Genomic DNA, 19,116 nt, shown 5'->3' with positions numbered 1-19,116 from the left:
AAAGACAGCAGATGCTAATGGAGTATTGGGGCTGACTAGAGCAGGTCTGATCTTTGGAAACCAGATAACAGGTAAACAGGAAAAACATTCAGTTATAGAACATAAGAACCCTATACATCCATATGTTTATTGCAGTAGTATTTACAATAGACAAGATATGGAAGCAACCTAAGTGTCCATCAGTAGATGAATAGATAAAGGGGTGGTGCATATATATAATGGAATATAATTCAGCCATAAAAAAAAAAAAAGAATGAAATCCTGCCTCTGTAACAACATGGATGGATCTACAGGGCATTGTGCTAAGTGAAATAAGTCAGACAGAAAAGACAAATGCCAGATGATTTTACTTCTATATGGAAACTAAAACACAAAACAAATGAACAAGCAGGGCTGAAACAGACTCATAGATACAGATACCATTTTGACGTTTGCCAAACGGGGGAGGAGTGCTGGGAGGGTGAAAAAGGTGAAGGGATTTAGAAGGATGAGTAGGTAGTTACGGAACAGTCATGGGGATGTAAAGCACAGCACAGGGAGTATAGTCAATAATGTTATAATAACTATGCATAGTGTCAGATGTGTACTAGATTTGTTGGGGTGATTGCTTCATGTTATGTAAATATCTAACTATGGGTTGTCTAATACTGTATGTCAACTGTAATTAAAAAAAAAAAAAAAGAACCCTATCCAGCCCAAGCTGGTGTGGCTCAGTGGCCTGCGGACCAATGAGTCGCGGGTTTAATTCTGGTCAAAGGCATGTACCTTGATTGTGGTTCATCCCTGGCCCTGGTCGGGTCATGCAGGAGGCAACCAGTCAATGTGTCTCTCAGACACATCGATGTTTCTCTCTCTCCCACTCTATCCGATGATAAATAGAAAAATATCCTCTGGTGAAAATTAAAAAAACAAAACAAAACAAAACAAAAAAACCCTATCCAGAATTCTCCCCTGGATAAAAAATCATTCCATCCTACTTCTACCCGAGGAGCTTGTGGTTAAGATGCCAAGTTTCTACCCAGTCGATCACGGCAGCTTTGGAAAGTATTCAGAACTGTGTCATCTGCCTCCCCCCGCCCCCACCACTTTCACAGACAACCTCAGAGCACAAAATGTCGAGTCCAGGCACCGTGGCCACTCACAATTCCTGCTGGGTTGAGTGAGCTGCAAGATGTACTCCTAGGTAACTGATCAAATCGGCTTGCCGTACCTAATTATTTAATTCTAACAGAATAAATGTTGGCAAGTGAGCAGCAGAGAAGAGGAATTTAGACCTTTCAGAATTATCCATTCATTCAAATATGGACTGTGCCCTCATCATGGGCCCAGTGAAGGGAGTGCCAACCCTGACTTCAAGGATTTGACATTTCACAGTCTAGTGCATGTGAGCCCGTTGGTGCCCAGGGCAGTGTAGGTGGGGTGGGCATGGGGACGGGAAGGCTTCAAGATGGAGAAACCCTTAGCTGGCTTTGCAGGAAGAGCCCATGGCCATCCTACTGCTTATCATCGACACTTCACAGGTGTGCTCTGAGGTTTTCTATGAATGCAGAGGGCAAGGGGGCAACACTGGCTTAGTAAATTTTCTAAAGCTTCCAGAATAAAGAACAGTTTACCAAGCTGGGAAGAGGGGAATGAGAAGAGTATGCCAGGCAGAGGGAGTGCATTACTCACTAAGGGGGTGAGAGCTGCTTCCAAGTCCCAAACACAGGGGTCTGTTAATGTCACCCCTGACTTATGATCATTGTTGAATGAATGAATGAGCATTAAGATTAGGGATGGATAAAATAATTTTGAGGATTAGAATGTTTAAATAAGCCTTAGTAAACAAAAGGTGGGGTTGGCTAAATGGAAGGGTAAACGAATTTTGAAATGAACATGGAGGAATGAAAATAATAGCAATTTTAGAATGATTAAGGAAGTGGTGAATGGAAAAGTGTTTAATTAGGGAAAAGGTAACTCAGGTAACATACCTAGGTCATCCTAATCTCTTGAAATCCAACTCACACTCTATACCATTGATTGCCCTTCTTTCATGTACTGAGGATCAGTTATTGTGTTTTGATTTTTTTTTAAAGATTTGTTATTGATTTTTAGAGAGTGAGAAAGGGAGAGGAGGAGAGAGAGAGAACCATCAATGTGAGAGTAGAACACTGATTGGCTGCCTCCTGCATGCCCTCTGTTGGGGAGCGAGCCTGCTACCCGGGTATGTGCACAGGACGATGCCCAACCAACTGGGCCACACTGGCCAGAGCAGTTATTGTGTTACTTTTGACAAAGGAACCCAATCACTCAAGTGGGCCATGATCTGTGTGTTTCTGACATATGGACAGTTGAGCATCACTGGGGTGTCTGGGAGAACCAGTCACCACTGCTAATCAGATGTACTGCTTTTTCCAGATTGAGCTTCACAATCTTCTGGGCTGAACCCTATCTCAGCTGCTGTCAGTGAGCACTCAGTGATCCTCAACCTGCCCCAGAAGCCATCATTGAATGCACATGCTAGGAGCGCCCTCTGGTGCCTGGCTGTTCTCCCAAGCCCAGGCCTGCCATTTTAACCAGCTAACACACCAAGTAGACAGAAGGCATATGGGCAGGCACAGGTCAGTGACTTTTACCTGGGTAATGACAGCAGAAACTAAAGAAACATCTTTGGAAAATCCAGTTGGTTGTGTTTTCCTTTTAAAATGCAACAGAAATATTAACTCATCACCAACATTTCTAAACTAGAGGACAAAACGCCTTCTGAGTGTTTTCTCTAATTTTTATGTATTAGCTACTACTTGACTACTATTGTTTACACATTCATTCCGAGTTTTTAGGTCAGAGTGTCTGGGACTCTCCTGGGTTTTGGCAATGGTCCTGGTGTCTCCGGCGAAGGGAAAGCTGTTTATCCCCTCACACTGGGCAGGTACTGATTTTTAGCATATGGGCCATGAATTTCACAGTTTAACTGATAGAGGGACATGTAAATTAATATAGTTGGCATTGATAAAGCACCTCCAACAAATTAATAAAATTGATTAGGTATAATACCAACAATATGAGATTCTGAAAAAGGCAAAACTATGAAGACAGTAAAAATATCAATGGTTGCCAGGGGATGGGGGAAGGAGGGATAAATAGGGGATTTTTTGGTAAAGATTTTGACACCCCTATTTTAATATGCTTTTTTTCTTTTTCAAAAATAAAACAACCCATTGATTGATTTTAGAAAGAGAGAGAGATTCATTTATTGATGCATTAATTGGTTGATTCTTATATGTGCCCTGTCTGGGGCTTGAGCCCACAACACACAGGATTTTTACAGCAGTTAAACTATTTTGGATGATATGGTAATGGTAGATACATGTCATTATATGCTTGTTCAGACCCAAAGAATGTACAACATCAACAGTAAACCCCAATGTAAACTGTGGACTTTGGGTGACACTGTAGTCACCCAATGTGTCAGTGCAGGTTCAAGGACTGTCTCAAATGTACCACTCTGGTGGGGGACGTGGCTGTTAGGGGAGGCTGTGCCTCGTGGGGCCGGAGGTACACGGGAAATCTCTGCACCTTCCTTTCAGTTCTGCTGTGAACCTAAAACTGCTCTAGGAAATAAAGTCCATTAAAATAAATTTAAAAATAATGAATAAGGGTAAAGAGAAAAATAATTAGTACAAATAATGAATAATTGAGTACTTCGGGCCCTATCATTGTTCTAAGTACTTTAAACACATTAACTCACTTAATCCTCATAACAATCCTGTACGGTTGCTACTATAATTATCATTCTCATTTTACGGATGAAGGAAGAGGCACAAAGAGCCTCAGTGACCTGCCCGGAAGCGGAAGACCTAGGCTCTCCCGGCAGGCCCTTCGCTCTTCACCATTACACCCGTTGCTCCTTGGCGTGAACCGAATCCACCAGGGATTCATCTTGCTAACCTCGTATCTCGTGCATAGATCATACTTCTTTTTTAAGCCAGGATTTTTTTTTTTTTCTAGAGACACCATACTGTTTTCCTAGGTGATACAACCCATGATGTTACTAGAGCAGGGAACCTTTGTTCATGATCTGTAGGTAGACTGCACTCAGGAACAGTTTCAGGAAAAAAGAAAAAAAAAATCTTTTTTTTGTAAGAAAAAAAAAAATCACAGCCCTGGAAGATTCTGCCTTGTGGCCTGATTTTCAGAAATGTATCTCTTGGTGAGAAATAGCTATAACTTGATTTTAAAATCATGGTAAGGTATAGCTTTGTGTTCAAGTTTTTAAAATCATAGGTTTTTAAATCTTCTACTAAGCCTACAAAATGGGCATCTCCCACATCCTCTCCTAATATCATTTATCCTGTAACTCAAAGGTCAACACGGGGGAATAGGAACATTTATCTGACTCTGCTCCTCTGACCCAGGAGACATGAAACAACATATCCCTGTCACAGAGCCAACCCGGCTCTGGAATAATCCCGAGCTGACAAAGCAGCAGACTGCACGCCCCTGACAAGAATGTAAATGGAGCCACCGTGGGGTGGGGGTGGGGGGGCTCCTTGTGTCCTCCAGCGCCTTGGGCACCATGCCTGGCGCTAGATAAGAATAGTTATTATTATTATTTGGATCAATAATTATTTGGGAATAATTCAAGGAAATAAGAACATAAAATAGAAGGCTAATGGGTCTTCTTGTTGCTATTAGGATACTAGTAAGTCATGATATTTTGAGAGGTGATTCGCATGATTAGAGTCCTGGGTATGAGAGCCACAGATACAAAGGGAAAGGTGAGCTTTCTCGAAGTGTCTCATTTCAGAGGAGATGAGACTGTGTAAGAGGCCATGCAGGTTATAGGAGCCATGGTGGTCTCGGAAGGCATAAAAGGGCACGTGTCATCAAGTAAACCTCACAGACAGCCCCAACCCACCAGCACAGAACTCCCAGGACCACGACCACCTGTGGTGAGGTGGTCTGTCTTCCAATTAGCAGCACAGGCTGCAGATTTCCACTGCACAGAGGACCCTAGTGTCCCCTTGCTCGTTGAGGCAGAGTCACCAAGTGGGAGAGCCACGAGGAGCCCTCCGAGGCTGTCCTTGACCTGTTCCGTCACAAACGCCAACAGTCTCAGACGCTGAGATGAAAGTGGGATCCTCCCCTTCCCACCCACAGTCCTCCCTGAGGGACACCTCAGCACTCTCTCTGGGACGCAGGATGGGAGCCAGAATTCCTCCATGGCCCCCAGAAGCCCCAGCAGGGTTATACTTTCTATAACTTTAAGGTCACAGACAGGCTCAGGACTCTTCCTGGAACCACATTTTCCACAAACCAAAAGTAACCCTTGGCCCAAGGTTTCCCTGACAATGGTCTTGAAACCCCCTCTACCAACTCATGAGGCTAACTGTGTTCAAATTGTCCGGGAGGCTTGTCAAAAATTTGCATAGCCTAGTCCGATTGGTGTGGCTCAGTGGTTGAGTGTCAACCCATGCACCACGAAGTCACTGGTTCAAACCCCGGTCATGGCACATACCCATGTTGTGGGTCAAACCCCCAGTGGGGGTCATGCAGGAGGCGGCCAACCAATGTTCTCTCTCATCAATGTTTCTATCTCTCTCTCCCTCTAAAAAGAAAGAAAGAAAGAAAAAAATTTTAAATGCATATCCTGAAGTTTCACCCAGCTCTACTAAATCAGAATTTCCAAGGGTAGCGTTAGGGTTATTCTAATTTAATCAGCTCCCAGGTGATTATGATTTGCAACCAGACTTTGGAACCACCATTGTAAGACAAATAAGGGGTGCAGAAAAAGCCCTGGGAGGGAGGAATGGGCAGATGAATGATGATGGATGGTGAACTGAATGGTGCTGCTTTGGAGAAGAATGTGCTAGAACACAGGTTTAACCACATCACCCTCCTTGGCCCACAGCCAAGGGTAAGACCTATTTCTTAGAGTGTCATTCAAAGTCTTCCACCATCAGCCCCAACTTACCTCCCACAACTCATCTCCCATCATCCTTCAGTCTGTTCTTTTCCTGCCTCTGGTCATTGAGCCCGGAATGCCCCGGACTCCTCCATCATCTACTCACAGAAATCTTTCTCCTCCTTCCTGGAACAGCTCAGATCCCCTCTGCCTGGTGCCCTAAGGCGGGATCCGTGGCTCCTATACGTACATCTGTTTGGCACCCAGTTCATCCTGCCTTGTATTATGATCAGTTGTAGACACACCTGTCACCTCCCAAACACTGTAAGTTTGAGGACCTGTCTGGATGATTCACTAATTTTGTACACATTTATTAGTGCCTATAGGAAGGAGCTGGGGACATAGCAGTGAACAACACATGGAAATTCCAACATTTCTCTGTCTCCCACAATCTCACCTAAGGCTCAAAGAAACATTACTGAATCACTTGGACAGCAGACAGCTGGAAGAAGCAGGCATCCTGGAGGCAAGGGCAGCGGCAGTCGAAGGAAGATGGGGCTCTAGCCAGAGAGGACCTGGCACCTCTATCCCAGGACCCAGACGGCAAGCACCTCACGGCCTGACCCTTTGTCGGCCACCACTTGTTCCCTCCCAGCTCACATATCCACTCCTGCTTCCCACCCTGGAGAGAACCGAGCTGGCCAGGATCCTGGCACAGGAGGGGAGGTGCAGACCCCTCCCTGGAGAGGCTAAGAGCCACGTACCTGAGCTCCAGACAGCCTAGCTGCAAGGCCATGCCCTCGCTGACCTTGCTGGCGTAGCGTTGCATGTAGTCACTTCGGAGCTGGTGGGGAGAAAGGCCGAGGTTGAGAGTCCCGCCCTCTTCCCCTGTTTTTCTGAGCAGGGGCCCCAGAAGATGGTAGATGCCCTGAACACAATCCTGCCACTCTGAGCTGTCTCATACGCCCGCCATGTACAAACTCGTAGCAGGAGATGAAGAGCAGAAGGGGTAGGCTCACCTTCGGCTCAGCCTCTGCCTCCCTCCAGAACCCTGGGCACTGCTGATCAAGCCTCCACAGGCTGAGGCTTTTGGGGTTTTGAAGTGCTTTAGACATGTTCCCACTGGCTCCATTAGGCAGGGAGTTCAGATTCCCCTCCCCCACTCCTCATTTTGGAGATATGAAAGCTGGGATTTGGAGGAAGAGTCAGTAATTTAGCCACAGCCCTGTTGATAAGTGGTGACATCTACTGTAAGAGAAACGTCTGGCATGGTCTCCAGCAAACCAGAAAAGAGATATAGGAGGGCACTAAGATCAGACAGAATATAATGATAGCAACTCACAGTGACTTGGCATTCACTGTCCCAGGTCTCATGCTAGGAACTTTACATGCACTATAGTTGGTGTGTTGGAGCAGCTCCAAACAGCTATTGAAAACTAGTTATTACATTTAAACATATTTTTCAAGCTGGCTGATATCACATTGGCAGCTTGAAACAGGTCTATTTACACCATGGAAATTGGCAAGTTCTACAAATCAGGTTTGTTTTTAATTCAGAGAGCTGGTTTACAAGCACACTGCTACTAATATAATTTGGTTCTCACGACAATCCTATAAAGTAGGATCATCATCACCATCATCATCATCATCCCCATCTTATAAAAGAGGGAACAGCTTTATGCAGGTGAAGTCCCAGGTACCACGTGAGTAAGTGGCAAAGCTCGACGAGGAACCAGTCCTGTCAGATGGCAGAGCCTGTGTGTGTAAGACTACAGCCTTCTCCTTGTACCTGCTCTGTCTGCTTCACCAGCCAGGTCTCCTGGGCAGTAAAGAGCCATCAGAAAAGTCCAAGAGGAGCTGTGAGCATATGGGGTGGGGTTAGCTGGCACTTAATTAGCTGTGCGAGAGGCAGAGTTGGACAGATGACCAGGGGCCAAGGAATGTTCCCAAGAGAACTTTTCTGCACTGGACCTCTATGGCTTTGTTCTCCCATCTCCTAGGAGAGCACAGGTAATACTTGGCATTTAAGGTGTAATAGGACACTGGGCACAAGAATTATCTTTTACCTGTTGGTAAAAATAAAGCAACGTGGTCCTGTCTTCCTTCAGGCTCTCCATGAAGTCCTCAGGCAAGTAGCGGATTTGAAGATCATACCTGCGACAGGAAATTAAGACTCTCTTGTATTTGAAGGAGAAGTAGGTCCGGCCAAGGGCCGGTGCAGCCTCAGCCACCACAAGCGAGGGGCTGCCCATGTGGATCCTGACCACCCATTTAGGACTTCTGGTTGGGTGGAGAACCATGGAGGACAGAGGGGTGGCCAGCACGAGTGCTGAGTCCCCTCACTTCCTCTTCCTGGCCACCAGTTTCCTTGGACCAGCCATTGGCCTGACTCGCCCTCTCCTAGCACTTCTCTTCCTCCTTCTCCATAGCATCCACAGAATCTTGTCTGGGGATGTTTCTATTATCTGTCCCAGATGGGGATGTGTTGTGAGCCCATTTCAGCCTTGGCAAATACATACATTGGACGCTGCTGGGGGACTACGCCTAAAACGTCACCCAGATGTTCTAGATGACTCTCAGAGGTCGGGAAGTGCTCCAGGGAAGGCTCCCCAGGGCCTCCCCACTCCACACCGCCCATTTGCGAGCCCAGGACTCCTCGCCTACCTCCACTCGGCTTCCACGTGCAGACACTCGTACTTGTCCTGCACCTCACCCACTGTCATCTGCGGGTGCAGCCAGTGGATCTCATCCGACTTCATGTGCTTCAGCCTCAGCCCATAGCACTCAGCCAGCTGGATGTTGGGCCCGATCCGCCCGCTCAGCAGGATGGAGGCAATGACCTCCTGTGGAGAAGACAGGGGCGCGATTCAGAGGTACCTCCTTCTAGGCTCCCACAGTCCTCATGCAGAAGGTGCTTCTCTAGGGTGATGTTCCATCTTAATGTTTTATTCATCTGTGATTCTCTAGCACTTGGTGCAAGACCTGGTACCCAGGGGGCTCTATGTGATGAATGAACAAACCAGCAAAGTGAAGGAAGAAGCAGCAGAAGTGAAGGAGAAGTTGCAGCGAGGCAAAGAGCACCCATTCTGTGGTTCCGATTTCATTCCAACCAACCGATTAATAATCACCGAGCATCCACCAAGTCAAAGGCACCCTCTGAGTGGTTTCCAATTTAGTCAGCATTACTCAGGGTCTTCAGTAGGCACTTCTAGGCACTTTGCATACATTACTTCATTAAATCCATAGGCACAGGAAAGTAGGTATTACATCCCCTATTTTGGTGGATGAGGAAATTGATGGAGGCCACACAGCTCATGGAACTAAGCTGGGATTTTGAACTCTGGCCCCCTGGAGACTGAGGGTTTCTACTAGAACAAGCTGTTTTGTGGAATGGTGGGGCTGGGCAAGACAGAAGGACAGGACTCACATTAGGGGATTAAGTGACACAGGCCCCACACAGAAGTATGACTACAGGAAACAGTGTTGATAAGAAATTCAATGCCCGCCTTATTCCTGCTTTCTTTCTGAACCGCAGGCCAACGCTCTAACCGCTGAGCCAAACTGGCCAGGGCTATTCCTGCTTTCTTGACCAGAAGTTAGCCTGACATCCTGATGCCATAGCTTCCAAGCCTGGAGAGAGAGCTGGGTTAAGAGGAGGACATTGGGCAGCTGCCTGGATGCTCATCTACAAGGCCATGCCTAGTTCTGAATCACACTGCTTCCAGTTTAACTCGGGTTTCTCATATGGTTCTGAATATAACTAGTGAATCAAGCCTATTTCTGGTGGAACAGAGAGGACCCTCAAAGGCAAATTTTATAACTCTCAAGCACTGACCAATCTCTGTTGAATGTCTTTGCAATGTGCATGCCACCAAGACTCCATACAACCATTTATAACACAGAGATAATAATGGCACCTATTTTGAATGGTTCAATGAGGACTGAATTAGATGAAAGTCCTTAGGACAGAACCTGGCATGATAAAGCTGGAGGGTGGAGGTCTGAAAAACTCTAGAATCCAGTGTAGATTCTGATACTTTTGTAAAAACAAAGATCAGAAAAACAAAAGTCTGGTTTCTTCTCCTTCACCTTTTAAAAACTCGTTTTCTTATTCCTTCTCCTAGAGGTGGGGGGAGGCCACAGGTCACAGTGGTGGGGCTGAGGGGTTGGCAGTGGCTGCAAAGCCAGAATCAGAGCACAGGAGGAGGTGGGGCTGGGCGAGAGGGCTGGTATGGTCAAGGGGCATACAGGGGGACTGAGCAGAGGAGTAAATATATTGAGGATAATGGCAAATGGGTTTCTTACTGTTGGAGAAAGTCCTTGAAATATAGAGAGGGGAAGGTCGGAGAGAACTTGTGGCGAGGGATTGCAACTGGAAGTATTGCTGAGAACTCATGGTGAGACAGAGAGAGAACACACCAGCACTTTGCTTATTGAAAGAGCCTAGGATTCATGGTGTCCTCATTGTCTTTTGGGTACCAAACACTGAGTGTTAGTTCCCAAATATCCTTCTCCACTAAAAGGATCCAGGGCTGCTAGGGGAAATGGCTGATTCCAGGACTAGGGAAAATAAAAAAAATTTTAAAAAGGAAGAGTTTGGAGAATGTTGGGGCTATGTAACAAGGAAACAATCAGCTTACAGAGGCTAGCATTGGCCAAATCTGGGACAACCTAAGTATTAAAATACACAAGACAGGAACAGATTACATCCTACTGAATAAAATAGAATATGAGATAGATAAATAAATAACTAAATAAGGGAAACAAAATGTTCTTCCTTGCAGTAGGATGCCAACTAGTAAATGTAGAAGGAATGAAAATAGAAAGTCACTAAACAGCGTTGGCAATAAACAGCGTTGGTTGGTTCGGGCATGATTCATCAAAGGATGATAAAGATGGAGGAGGGAGGTCGTATGGTAATAGGATATTGACATGGCCTTAGTATATCTTTCCTCAGACACTAATCATATACCAAGAAAAACCTGGCAGACACAAATGACCGGGTCATCCGTGTTAACATCATCATCAGTAGAACAGGTGAACGGAGCATGTCCCTCACCTTGATCCACCAAGAACACAGCACCATTTCGAAGACATTTCTGCCAAAAGTTCATGGCTGAGTCTGGTCATGACATTCAGGGTGAGGGGATCTTCTCACAGAGCAGTAGAATGAAAGGCCTGCACTCTTTCTGACTTAAGAACTCTTTCTGATCGGAGGAGACCAAAGAGATAGGACAACGGGATGCATTGCCTACTCCTGGACCCGAGGGGCTAGCTGGAACCCTTAAGAATGTAGCCAATTAGTCAGAAATGTGGGCGGCCTGGGAACCCTGCAGTTTGAGAGTGGGTTCTGAGGAGGGGTGTCCTGTAGGGACTGTGAAGTCTGTGCCAGCTCCAGAATTGCTTTGTAAAGTGCACCAACCCTCCAGGGGCACCCGGGGAGCAACGAGGATGACCATCACCGGTGACACAGAAAGACCACTCACTGAAGAGTCACGAACCCAGAGTCTGGCCCCAGTTCTGACACATACTTCTAGCAGGATGGCAAACTCCCTGGGCCACAGTCTACATCCTGCTGTCTCCACCTTTGTCATGTGAAGCTGCAGAATGTTTCCTTCATTCAAACCATCAGCGACCCTCTATGACGTACTCCCTCTGCAGAGCATTGTTAGGAACCCCAGTGCGCAGAGCCCTCTCCTCAAGGAGCTTCTATTTAGTGGGTGGGCAGAAGAAAGTAGCTTAAATTGAGGGGTCCTCCGAGCGGGGTAGGGAATCTGTTTAAATGAAGAAAAATTTGAGGTTGGCATGATCGCACTGTGCAGACTTTGGGATCAGCCCTGCCTCCCTCACCCTTTCCTGCCGCTCCCCAAATATTCCCGCAGCTCCTCAAGTATACAGTGGGAGCAGCAAAATCAGCCCTCTGCCCACGGCTCATAGATTGCCATTAATGAGTCAATATTTCTTTCTCTATTAATAAATCACTTCTTAAAAACAACAGTATAAGATGTCTTCCTACTCACTAAATTGCCATATGTAACACGATAGGGGAAAAGGAAAGGCTGTCTTAATTTTATCAGTTACTATTTAGATAAGACCAGGATTCTTTTTTGCTACAGGAAAACCTTTACTTCCCCTCACACGAGAGCTACTGAAAAGCAGGCCCTCAGATTGCCCGTGGCTCCCAGCATCTGGTGCCTTATTGCAAACAGTGGGGTTTCCATGGCGTTCCTTCCTGCGTGGCTAACGTTGATTTATTCTCGTTATCAGCTAGTGTGAAGACCCCAGACTGCCTTTGCCTCTCTCCCTCTTCTCTGGCATTTCCTCTTGTAGGTCAGAAACAAAGAAGGATTGTACACTTGTCCCCATGCCCAGGCCAATTTCTTTCCAAAAAAAGAAAGGTCACCCGAGCAATTAGTTACTCAATCCACTTTCTCTTCCTTTATTGTCACTCATCCACGTTTCCCCATCGGAAATTGATTTCTGTATATAGCACAAGAAATGGTTTAAAATGAATTTGTGTGTGTGCTTTTTTTCTTCATTGATTTTAGAGAGAGATGAAGGGAGACAATAAGAGAGAGAGAGATGGAAACATGGATGAGAGAGAACATTGACTGGCCGCCTCCTGCATGCCCCCCACTGGGGATCAGGCCCACAATCTGGGCATGTGCCCTGACCAGGAACCAAACCGATGACCTCTTGGTGCATGGGTCAGCGCTCAACCACTGAGCCACACTGCCAGGCTAAAATGAATTTGTTTTTACAAGGAGGTCTGACGTTAAGTGACTATATGTGTGGGGCTGTTTCTCATCTCTTTTTCTGTCCTTTGATCTAATAGTCTATCCTTGTATCTCAGCCACATTTTATGATTTCTTTAGTCCTCTCTGTAGTCTCATGATTTTCTTAAGTCCACCTTTTTTTCAAATAAAATACCTAATCTCTTTTTTTATTCTTGAGCTTATAAAACATATTTCATGTTAGTAGCTGGGTTTTTTAGAAATATGATAACTGCCCTGACCGTTTTGGCTCAGTGGTTACAGCATCAGCCCATGGACTGGAGAGTCCTGGGTTCGGTTCCCGCTAAGAGCACGTATCTCGGTTGCAGTTTGTCCCCGGCCCGGGCTGGGGTTGTGTGGGAGGCAACCACTCGATATCTCTCTCTCACATTGATGTTTTACTCTCACTCTTCCCCTCTCTCTCTTTCTCCCGCTGTATCTGAAGATAAATGCAAAAATGTCCTCAGGTGAGGATTTAAAAAATAATAATAATAATAAAGAAATATGATAACTGTGACTCCCCCCCCCCCTTTCATTAGAATCGACCTCGCCTTTACTAAGGTTATAGCTCTTACTGGGGGCAGCCTGCATCCAGTGACTGGGCACTTCAGGGGTATAAAGGCCCTGTCCTTCATTCCGATTTGCAACAATCTGCTGGGCCACCGCAGCTTCAGAGCTCCCTGAGTCACGACAGCATCACAGCCCAACTTCTCCCTCTGCCCGTCCTGAGTCCCTCACTCCCCCAGGTGCAGTTCAGGAGTGTATTCAAACATGCTTCGTGCATGCAAACCTCCTTCTCAGGTCTGCTTTCCTGGGCCCAGCCGGAGGCAAGGCCTTCACATTGCTTTCAGGCTTCATTTCACTCACCCTCCTTACAGTCTGCTCAATGAAGTCAAAATGCTCCTCTTTTTAGAAATGATTGAGTTTAAATTTTAATAAAGCGAAGCCTTAGTTCCCAAAAGTCTTGCCTGAATTCTGATTTAAAAGGTGTCACGTTAAGATTGAGGACATTTTCAAACAGGTGACTTTTTGTTGAAAAATCCTCATTGGCTCCTCATTCTCTGCATGCTAGGATAAGATCCAAACTCTTGAGCACGAGGCATAAAAGGCCCTTTGGATTTTTCCTCCACGTGTTCTTTCCAGCCTCAGCTCCCACTCCCATCCGTGCTGTGCTCTAAGCTCCAGAATGACTCTCTTTCTTCTCCAAGCACAGCGTGCTCTTCTGGCCTGGAAGACCCCTGGTTCCCCCGCCCTCCTGTCCCTTCATCCAGTGAGCTTCCAGTTATCCTTTAAAACCCAGTCAGCACTGTGAGGTCCTCTGGGAAGCCCTTCCTGATTCCTCCTCTGGATTCCCAAAGACCTTTATACACACACCTAGTAAGACACTATTGCGGGTTGAATTGTGTTCCTCCAAAAGAGATATGTTGAAGTCCTAATAGCCAGTACCTTACAGTGTGACCTTATTTGGAAATATGGTCTTTACAGACTAATCAAATTACAATGATGTCATTGGGGTGGTCCCAATCCAGTGACTGCTGTCCTTATAAAAAGGAGAAATTGAACATACAGGGAGACTTGCAAACAGGGAGAATGTCATGTGAAGGTGGAGGACTTGAGTACTGTATCTGCAAGCCAAGGAATGCTAAAGACTTGCCAGCAGCGAATAAGAGGCAAGGGAGTTTCCTTCTCTTACAGGTTTCAGAGGGTACATGTCCTGGCCAACACCTGGATCTGGGACTTATAGCCTCCAGAGCTGCAAAGAATGCATTTCTGTTGTTTTGAGTCAACCATTTGTGGTACTCTGTTATGGCAGCCCTAAGAAACTAACATGGACGTTTACCAATCAGAATAAGACAATTGTCCACATTTGTCTTCCTAACCTTTCAAATGAAGGTCAGAAGCCAAACCTCACGTACAATATCATCCCTGATTCCAAGCCCAGTGCCTGGCGTGGAGACGGTCCTCAACTATTTGAGGAAATGAACAGTGGCTAGCTCCCTGGACAACAAGCTGGGGTTATAAAGGATAGTGACCTACCATCAAAATTGTTCAAGAGATCAGGGGTGTGGTGACTGGCACCACTACTGGCTTTGGAGTCTACAAGATCTGGGCACCTGACCCCCATTTCCTCATCTTTAAAATGAACGAAATACCCCTTCAGTGATGGGAGTTTGGGTGGGATTAGATAACATGTGGTATAAATAAAAAGAGCAGATATTAAATTATAAGATAAGCACATAACACTGTGTTATGTGCCCACCCCCACCTTCTAAGGGGGTTTCCATGCATCACTCAACTCTTGGACTTTTTGTTTGTATTATAATAAATGGGGTGGATAGGATGTGGAATCATACACAAAGTGTGACAGTGATAGAAGCAGAAACAAATCCAGAGTGAAATATATCAAAATGTAAACAGTGTTGCCTTGGGTGAGTCAAATTATACACATGTAGCCTTCTTCTTCCAGGTTTCTTGTGTTTGAACTTTTGTATAAAATGTAGTAGTTGAGCCAGGCCAGTGTGGCTCAGTGGTTGAGCATCGACCCATGCACCAAGAGGTCACCAGTTTGATTCCCGGTCAGGACACATGCCCAGGTTGTGGGCCCAATCCCCAGTTGGGGGCATGCAGGAGGTGGCCAATAGATGTTCTCTCTCATCTATGTTTCTATCTCTTTTTCCCTCTCACTTTCTCTCTCTCTAAATCAATAATGACAAATTAAAAAATACATAAAATAAAGTGTAGTAGTGAAGAGAATGACCTCAGAATCAGAAACTGTTTCATCTCTGATGTGCTTTGTGACTCTAGGCAAATTAATTTCCCCGGTAAGTCATTTGTAAAAAGTAAAAATATTCCTCTCTAACAGGGTCTTTTTGATGATTAAATGAGATGATACAAGTAAGGAGCTTAGCATAGGGCTTTGCATACAGTAGGGCTAAAGTGTATCATTATTATTTTTGTGATTATTGAATGAACATGTATTCACTTTATATATTGTTGGATTCAATTTGCTCATATTTTGTTAAGGGTTTTTGCATCTATGTTCATGAGCAATATTGGTCTGTAGTTTTCCTTCCATGTATACCATGCATATATTCATTTTATAATTATAAAAAAATCTCTTCAAAACTAAATGTTTCAGTTTAGCTATTATAAGCTTGGTTTTGCAGATCAGGCATAAAAAATTCATAGTGAAATAGTAGGAGCAGACATCATCTTCCAACTCGAGACAAATGCCACAGCTTATGCCTACATGCTTGGCTCATGTGCTAGCAAGTGGGGACCTCACACCCCACTGATATGCTCAGCTTCTACGAGGTGAATAAATTCCCTGTGAAATATACAACTCTAAAATAAAAACGCTGACTAGACAATAAATGTCCAGGACCAGAGAGCAGAAGAACAGCCAAAATTACCCAGATCTTGATGAAAGCTAAGTTGAACAGACATTTTTGCCTTCTAGAACCTAGAAGCTCAGATATAAAAGCAGACCTTTCTGGCGTAGCCACAAAAAAATTAAATCTTCAACTCTATAGATACTCAAATGTTCAAATGTTTAGTAAGCTTGTAAAACTTAGACTGGAATTTTAGAGCCTTAAGTAAATTTAGAGATCACTTAAATTGACTTTGTTTTTAAACCAAGAAACTGAAACCTAGGGAGGTCAGGTGACTTGCTGACGAATATATAGGGAATTCTATTTTAAACCAGCTGGAATTCTATTAGCCCTCCTACACTTTATCACTCACAAGTGCTAATCTTCCCTTCAGTCAACTTCCTATTTGGTCTTTATATCAAGTGAGCTAGGAGATTACTGGTCTCCTTTGAGTATTCTCTAGGCATCAGCTCATTCATTCATTCTGCAAACATCCACTGCGTATCTCCTTTGTGTTAGGCTGTGTGTAGGCACTGGGGATTCGGGGGTGAACAGGACATAGCCCCAGCTCTGCAGGAGGCCACATCTGCTTAGAGACTAACAAGTGCTAGAATGGCAGCAAGGAGCGCACTAAGCATCACCTCCAACCACTCGATGCTCATCTACAGACTTCTCTTCCTTTTGCTCCATCCAATTCTTCTGTCACCCTTTCATAGACCCTTTCAGACTCAGTATCTTGTGAGTTCTCTGACTCTAAAACAATGACCTCATACCCTGGGCCCCCTCCCCATAATCTTTTCCCAGAGAGTGTGAGCCAGCTGGGTGTCCTGAAGGCAGAAGTGGGGCCTTGGAGGCAGAGATGCTGATTCAGTGAATTTGGGATGGGGCTTGAAAAACTAGTATTTTTTTCCATCCTCACCAGAGGACATTTTTTTTATTTTTGTTCAGACAGAGTGGGAGGGAGAGGGGGCGGGGACAGAGAGAGAGAAACATTGATGTGAATGGGACACATCCAGTGGCTGCCTCCAGCATGACCCCAACCAGGGCCGGGGATGAATCGCAACCAAGGTACGTGCCCTTGGCCAAAATCGAACCCGTGACTCATTGGTCCACGGGCCAATGCTCTAACCACTAAGCCAAACCAGCCAGGGCTGAAAAACTAGTATTTTTAAATCTCTGTGGAGACTCAGACCATCTGCCTCATCTGGGACACTGATGTAGCGGTTACATAAACCCATCTGCCTGCCCTGATTACAGCACCTCTCGGGCATAGGCTGCCACCGACACCAGATGCCACCTCTTACACACACCAGGTCAATCTGATACTCCTTCTCCTCCGCTGGAGTTTGGAATTGAAATATGGAATTCTAGCCAGCCTCTGTTCACTTTATAACTAAAATCCACTCATTATTAAATAATTTCTCATTAATGAATTCCACAAAATGGGGAAACAAACTCACAGTCCTTCTCTTATGGAGCTTCTTTTCTATTGGGGAGGGAGCTTAAACAGTAAACAAATAAGCATAATAATATCTCAGGTTCAGATAAGTGTTAAGAAGATGCACCACGGTCAAGGCACCAGATTGACAGGGACTGCTATTTTACACGAGGTGAAGTCCTCTCTGATAAGGAGGCCTTGGCATGGATTCCCAAAGGAAGCAAGGAAGCATGGCCTTGTGGAGAAGGAGTCTTCCAGGCAAAGGGATCAGAGAGCACAGAAGCCCCAAGGTGGGCACCTGGAGGCCCCAGAGTGCTTGGTGCATTTGAGCGACAGTGGAGAGGCCAGAGGGGCTGCGGAGGGCAGGGCATGAAGGGAAGTAAGAGGAGAAAGCCAGTCCAGGCCTGTTTTCTCGAAAGGGCCAGGTAGTAAATATTTTAGGCGTTGTGGGCCATATGGCTTCTGTCACAACTACCCAGCTCTGCTGTTGTAGCTCAAAAGCAGGCGTAGACAATATGTAAACGAGTAAGGTTTGGTTCCAATAAAACTTTATTTACATCAATGAGTGGTGGGCCATATTTGACCTGCAACTATTGCTTGCTGACCTACGTTGTAGGCCAAGGTAAGGACACTGGATTTTATTTTGAGTGAGACAGGACCGCGGGAGAGTTTGAAGTAGAGCAGTGATATGATCTAAGCTACACCTCTAGCTGGCCTGTGTTTTGAAAATTCACCCTGGCTGCTACCCGTAGAATGAACCACTGGGATAGAAGGACAGAAGCAGTTAGGAGGTGATGAGTAAGAGATGTTGATGGCCGGGACCAGGGTGGAGGCAGTGGAGATGGTGAGAAGGAAGTGATGAGAATCCAGACGTGTTTTGATGGTGGGGTTGACAAGAATGACTCTGAGGCCTAACCTGAGACACAATTCACTGAGAAAACAGAGCTGCAATTAATGGAGCTGGGAAAGACTGGAAGAGAAGTAGACTTTTGGGAAAGGATTATGAGCTTGATTCTCCCCCTGGAAGTTGGATGTCCCATGGAGCTGGCAAAGAGGCAGGAGGACACGTGAGCTGGAGTCGTGGGAGGAAATCGCAGCCAGCATACAAATTTGGGCACCAGTGGTTAAAATTAGAATTTCAAGCTATGTGACTGTATGAAATCACCTGAAGAGTGACAAGGGACCAGCCTGTGGTATCATGTAGCCTGACAGCATCATAGGAAGCATCCTGCCAGGGCACAGGCAGGCCACAGGCTGCCCGGCAACTGAGCATCCCAGGCAGTAGTGAGGGAAAGAGACTTTCACCAGCCTGTGGTCTGCAGTCATTTCCTGACATTCAGCCTTGAGCTTCAGTGTGGGTGTGCATATGTGTGCACGTTGCTCACGCTCACCTGCACACTGTACACATGGGTCTGTATACAGCTGAATGGGGGTACCAGCAACAGACACCACGATCCTCATGGATGGCTGCAGTGGGCTGAGTGGTGGCCCCCAAAAGATATGTCCATGCCTTGACCCATGGAACCTGTGATGAGACCTCCTCAGGGAAAAGGGTCTTTGCAAATGTAATCAAACTAAGGATCTCAAGATAGGATCGTTCTGGACTATCTGGGTGGCTCCTAAATCTAATGGCGTCTCTTTATAAAAGAT

At 45.6% G+C, this 19,116-nt stretch overlaps 1 protein-coding gene across 3 annotated transcripts in view; it reads right to left on the bottom strand.

Moving 5' to 3' along the window:
- Window positions 1-19,116, bottom strand: part of PTK2B (protein tyrosine kinase 2 beta) — a 119,284-nt gene that overhangs the window by 27,169 nt on the left and 72,999 nt on the right. For all 3 annotated transcript variants that reach the window (XM_036240257.1, XM_036240256.1, XM_036240255.1), the window contains exons 3-5: window positions 8,549-8,727; window positions 7,951-8,038; window positions 6,649-6,728 (exon numbers count right to left, since the gene is read on the bottom strand). In XM_036240257.1, the coding sequence (XP_036096150.1) occupies window positions 6,649-6,728; window positions 7,951-8,038; window positions 8,549-8,727 (347 nt within the window). The remainder of the gene's footprint in view (window positions 1-6,648; window positions 6,729-7,950; window positions 8,039-8,548; window positions 8,728-19,116) is intronic.

Source organism: Molossus molossus, unplaced genomic scaffold, assembly GCF_014108415.1.
Source record: "Molossus molossus isolate mMolMol1 unplaced genomic scaffold, mMolMol1.p scaffold_m16_p_4, whole genome shotgun sequence".
NCBI lineage: Eukaryota > Metazoa > Chordata > Mammalia > Chiroptera > Molossidae > Molossus > Molossus molossus.
The sequence above is the reverse complement of the archived record's forward strand: the minus strand, read 5'-3'. Positions and strand labels throughout refer to the sequence as shown.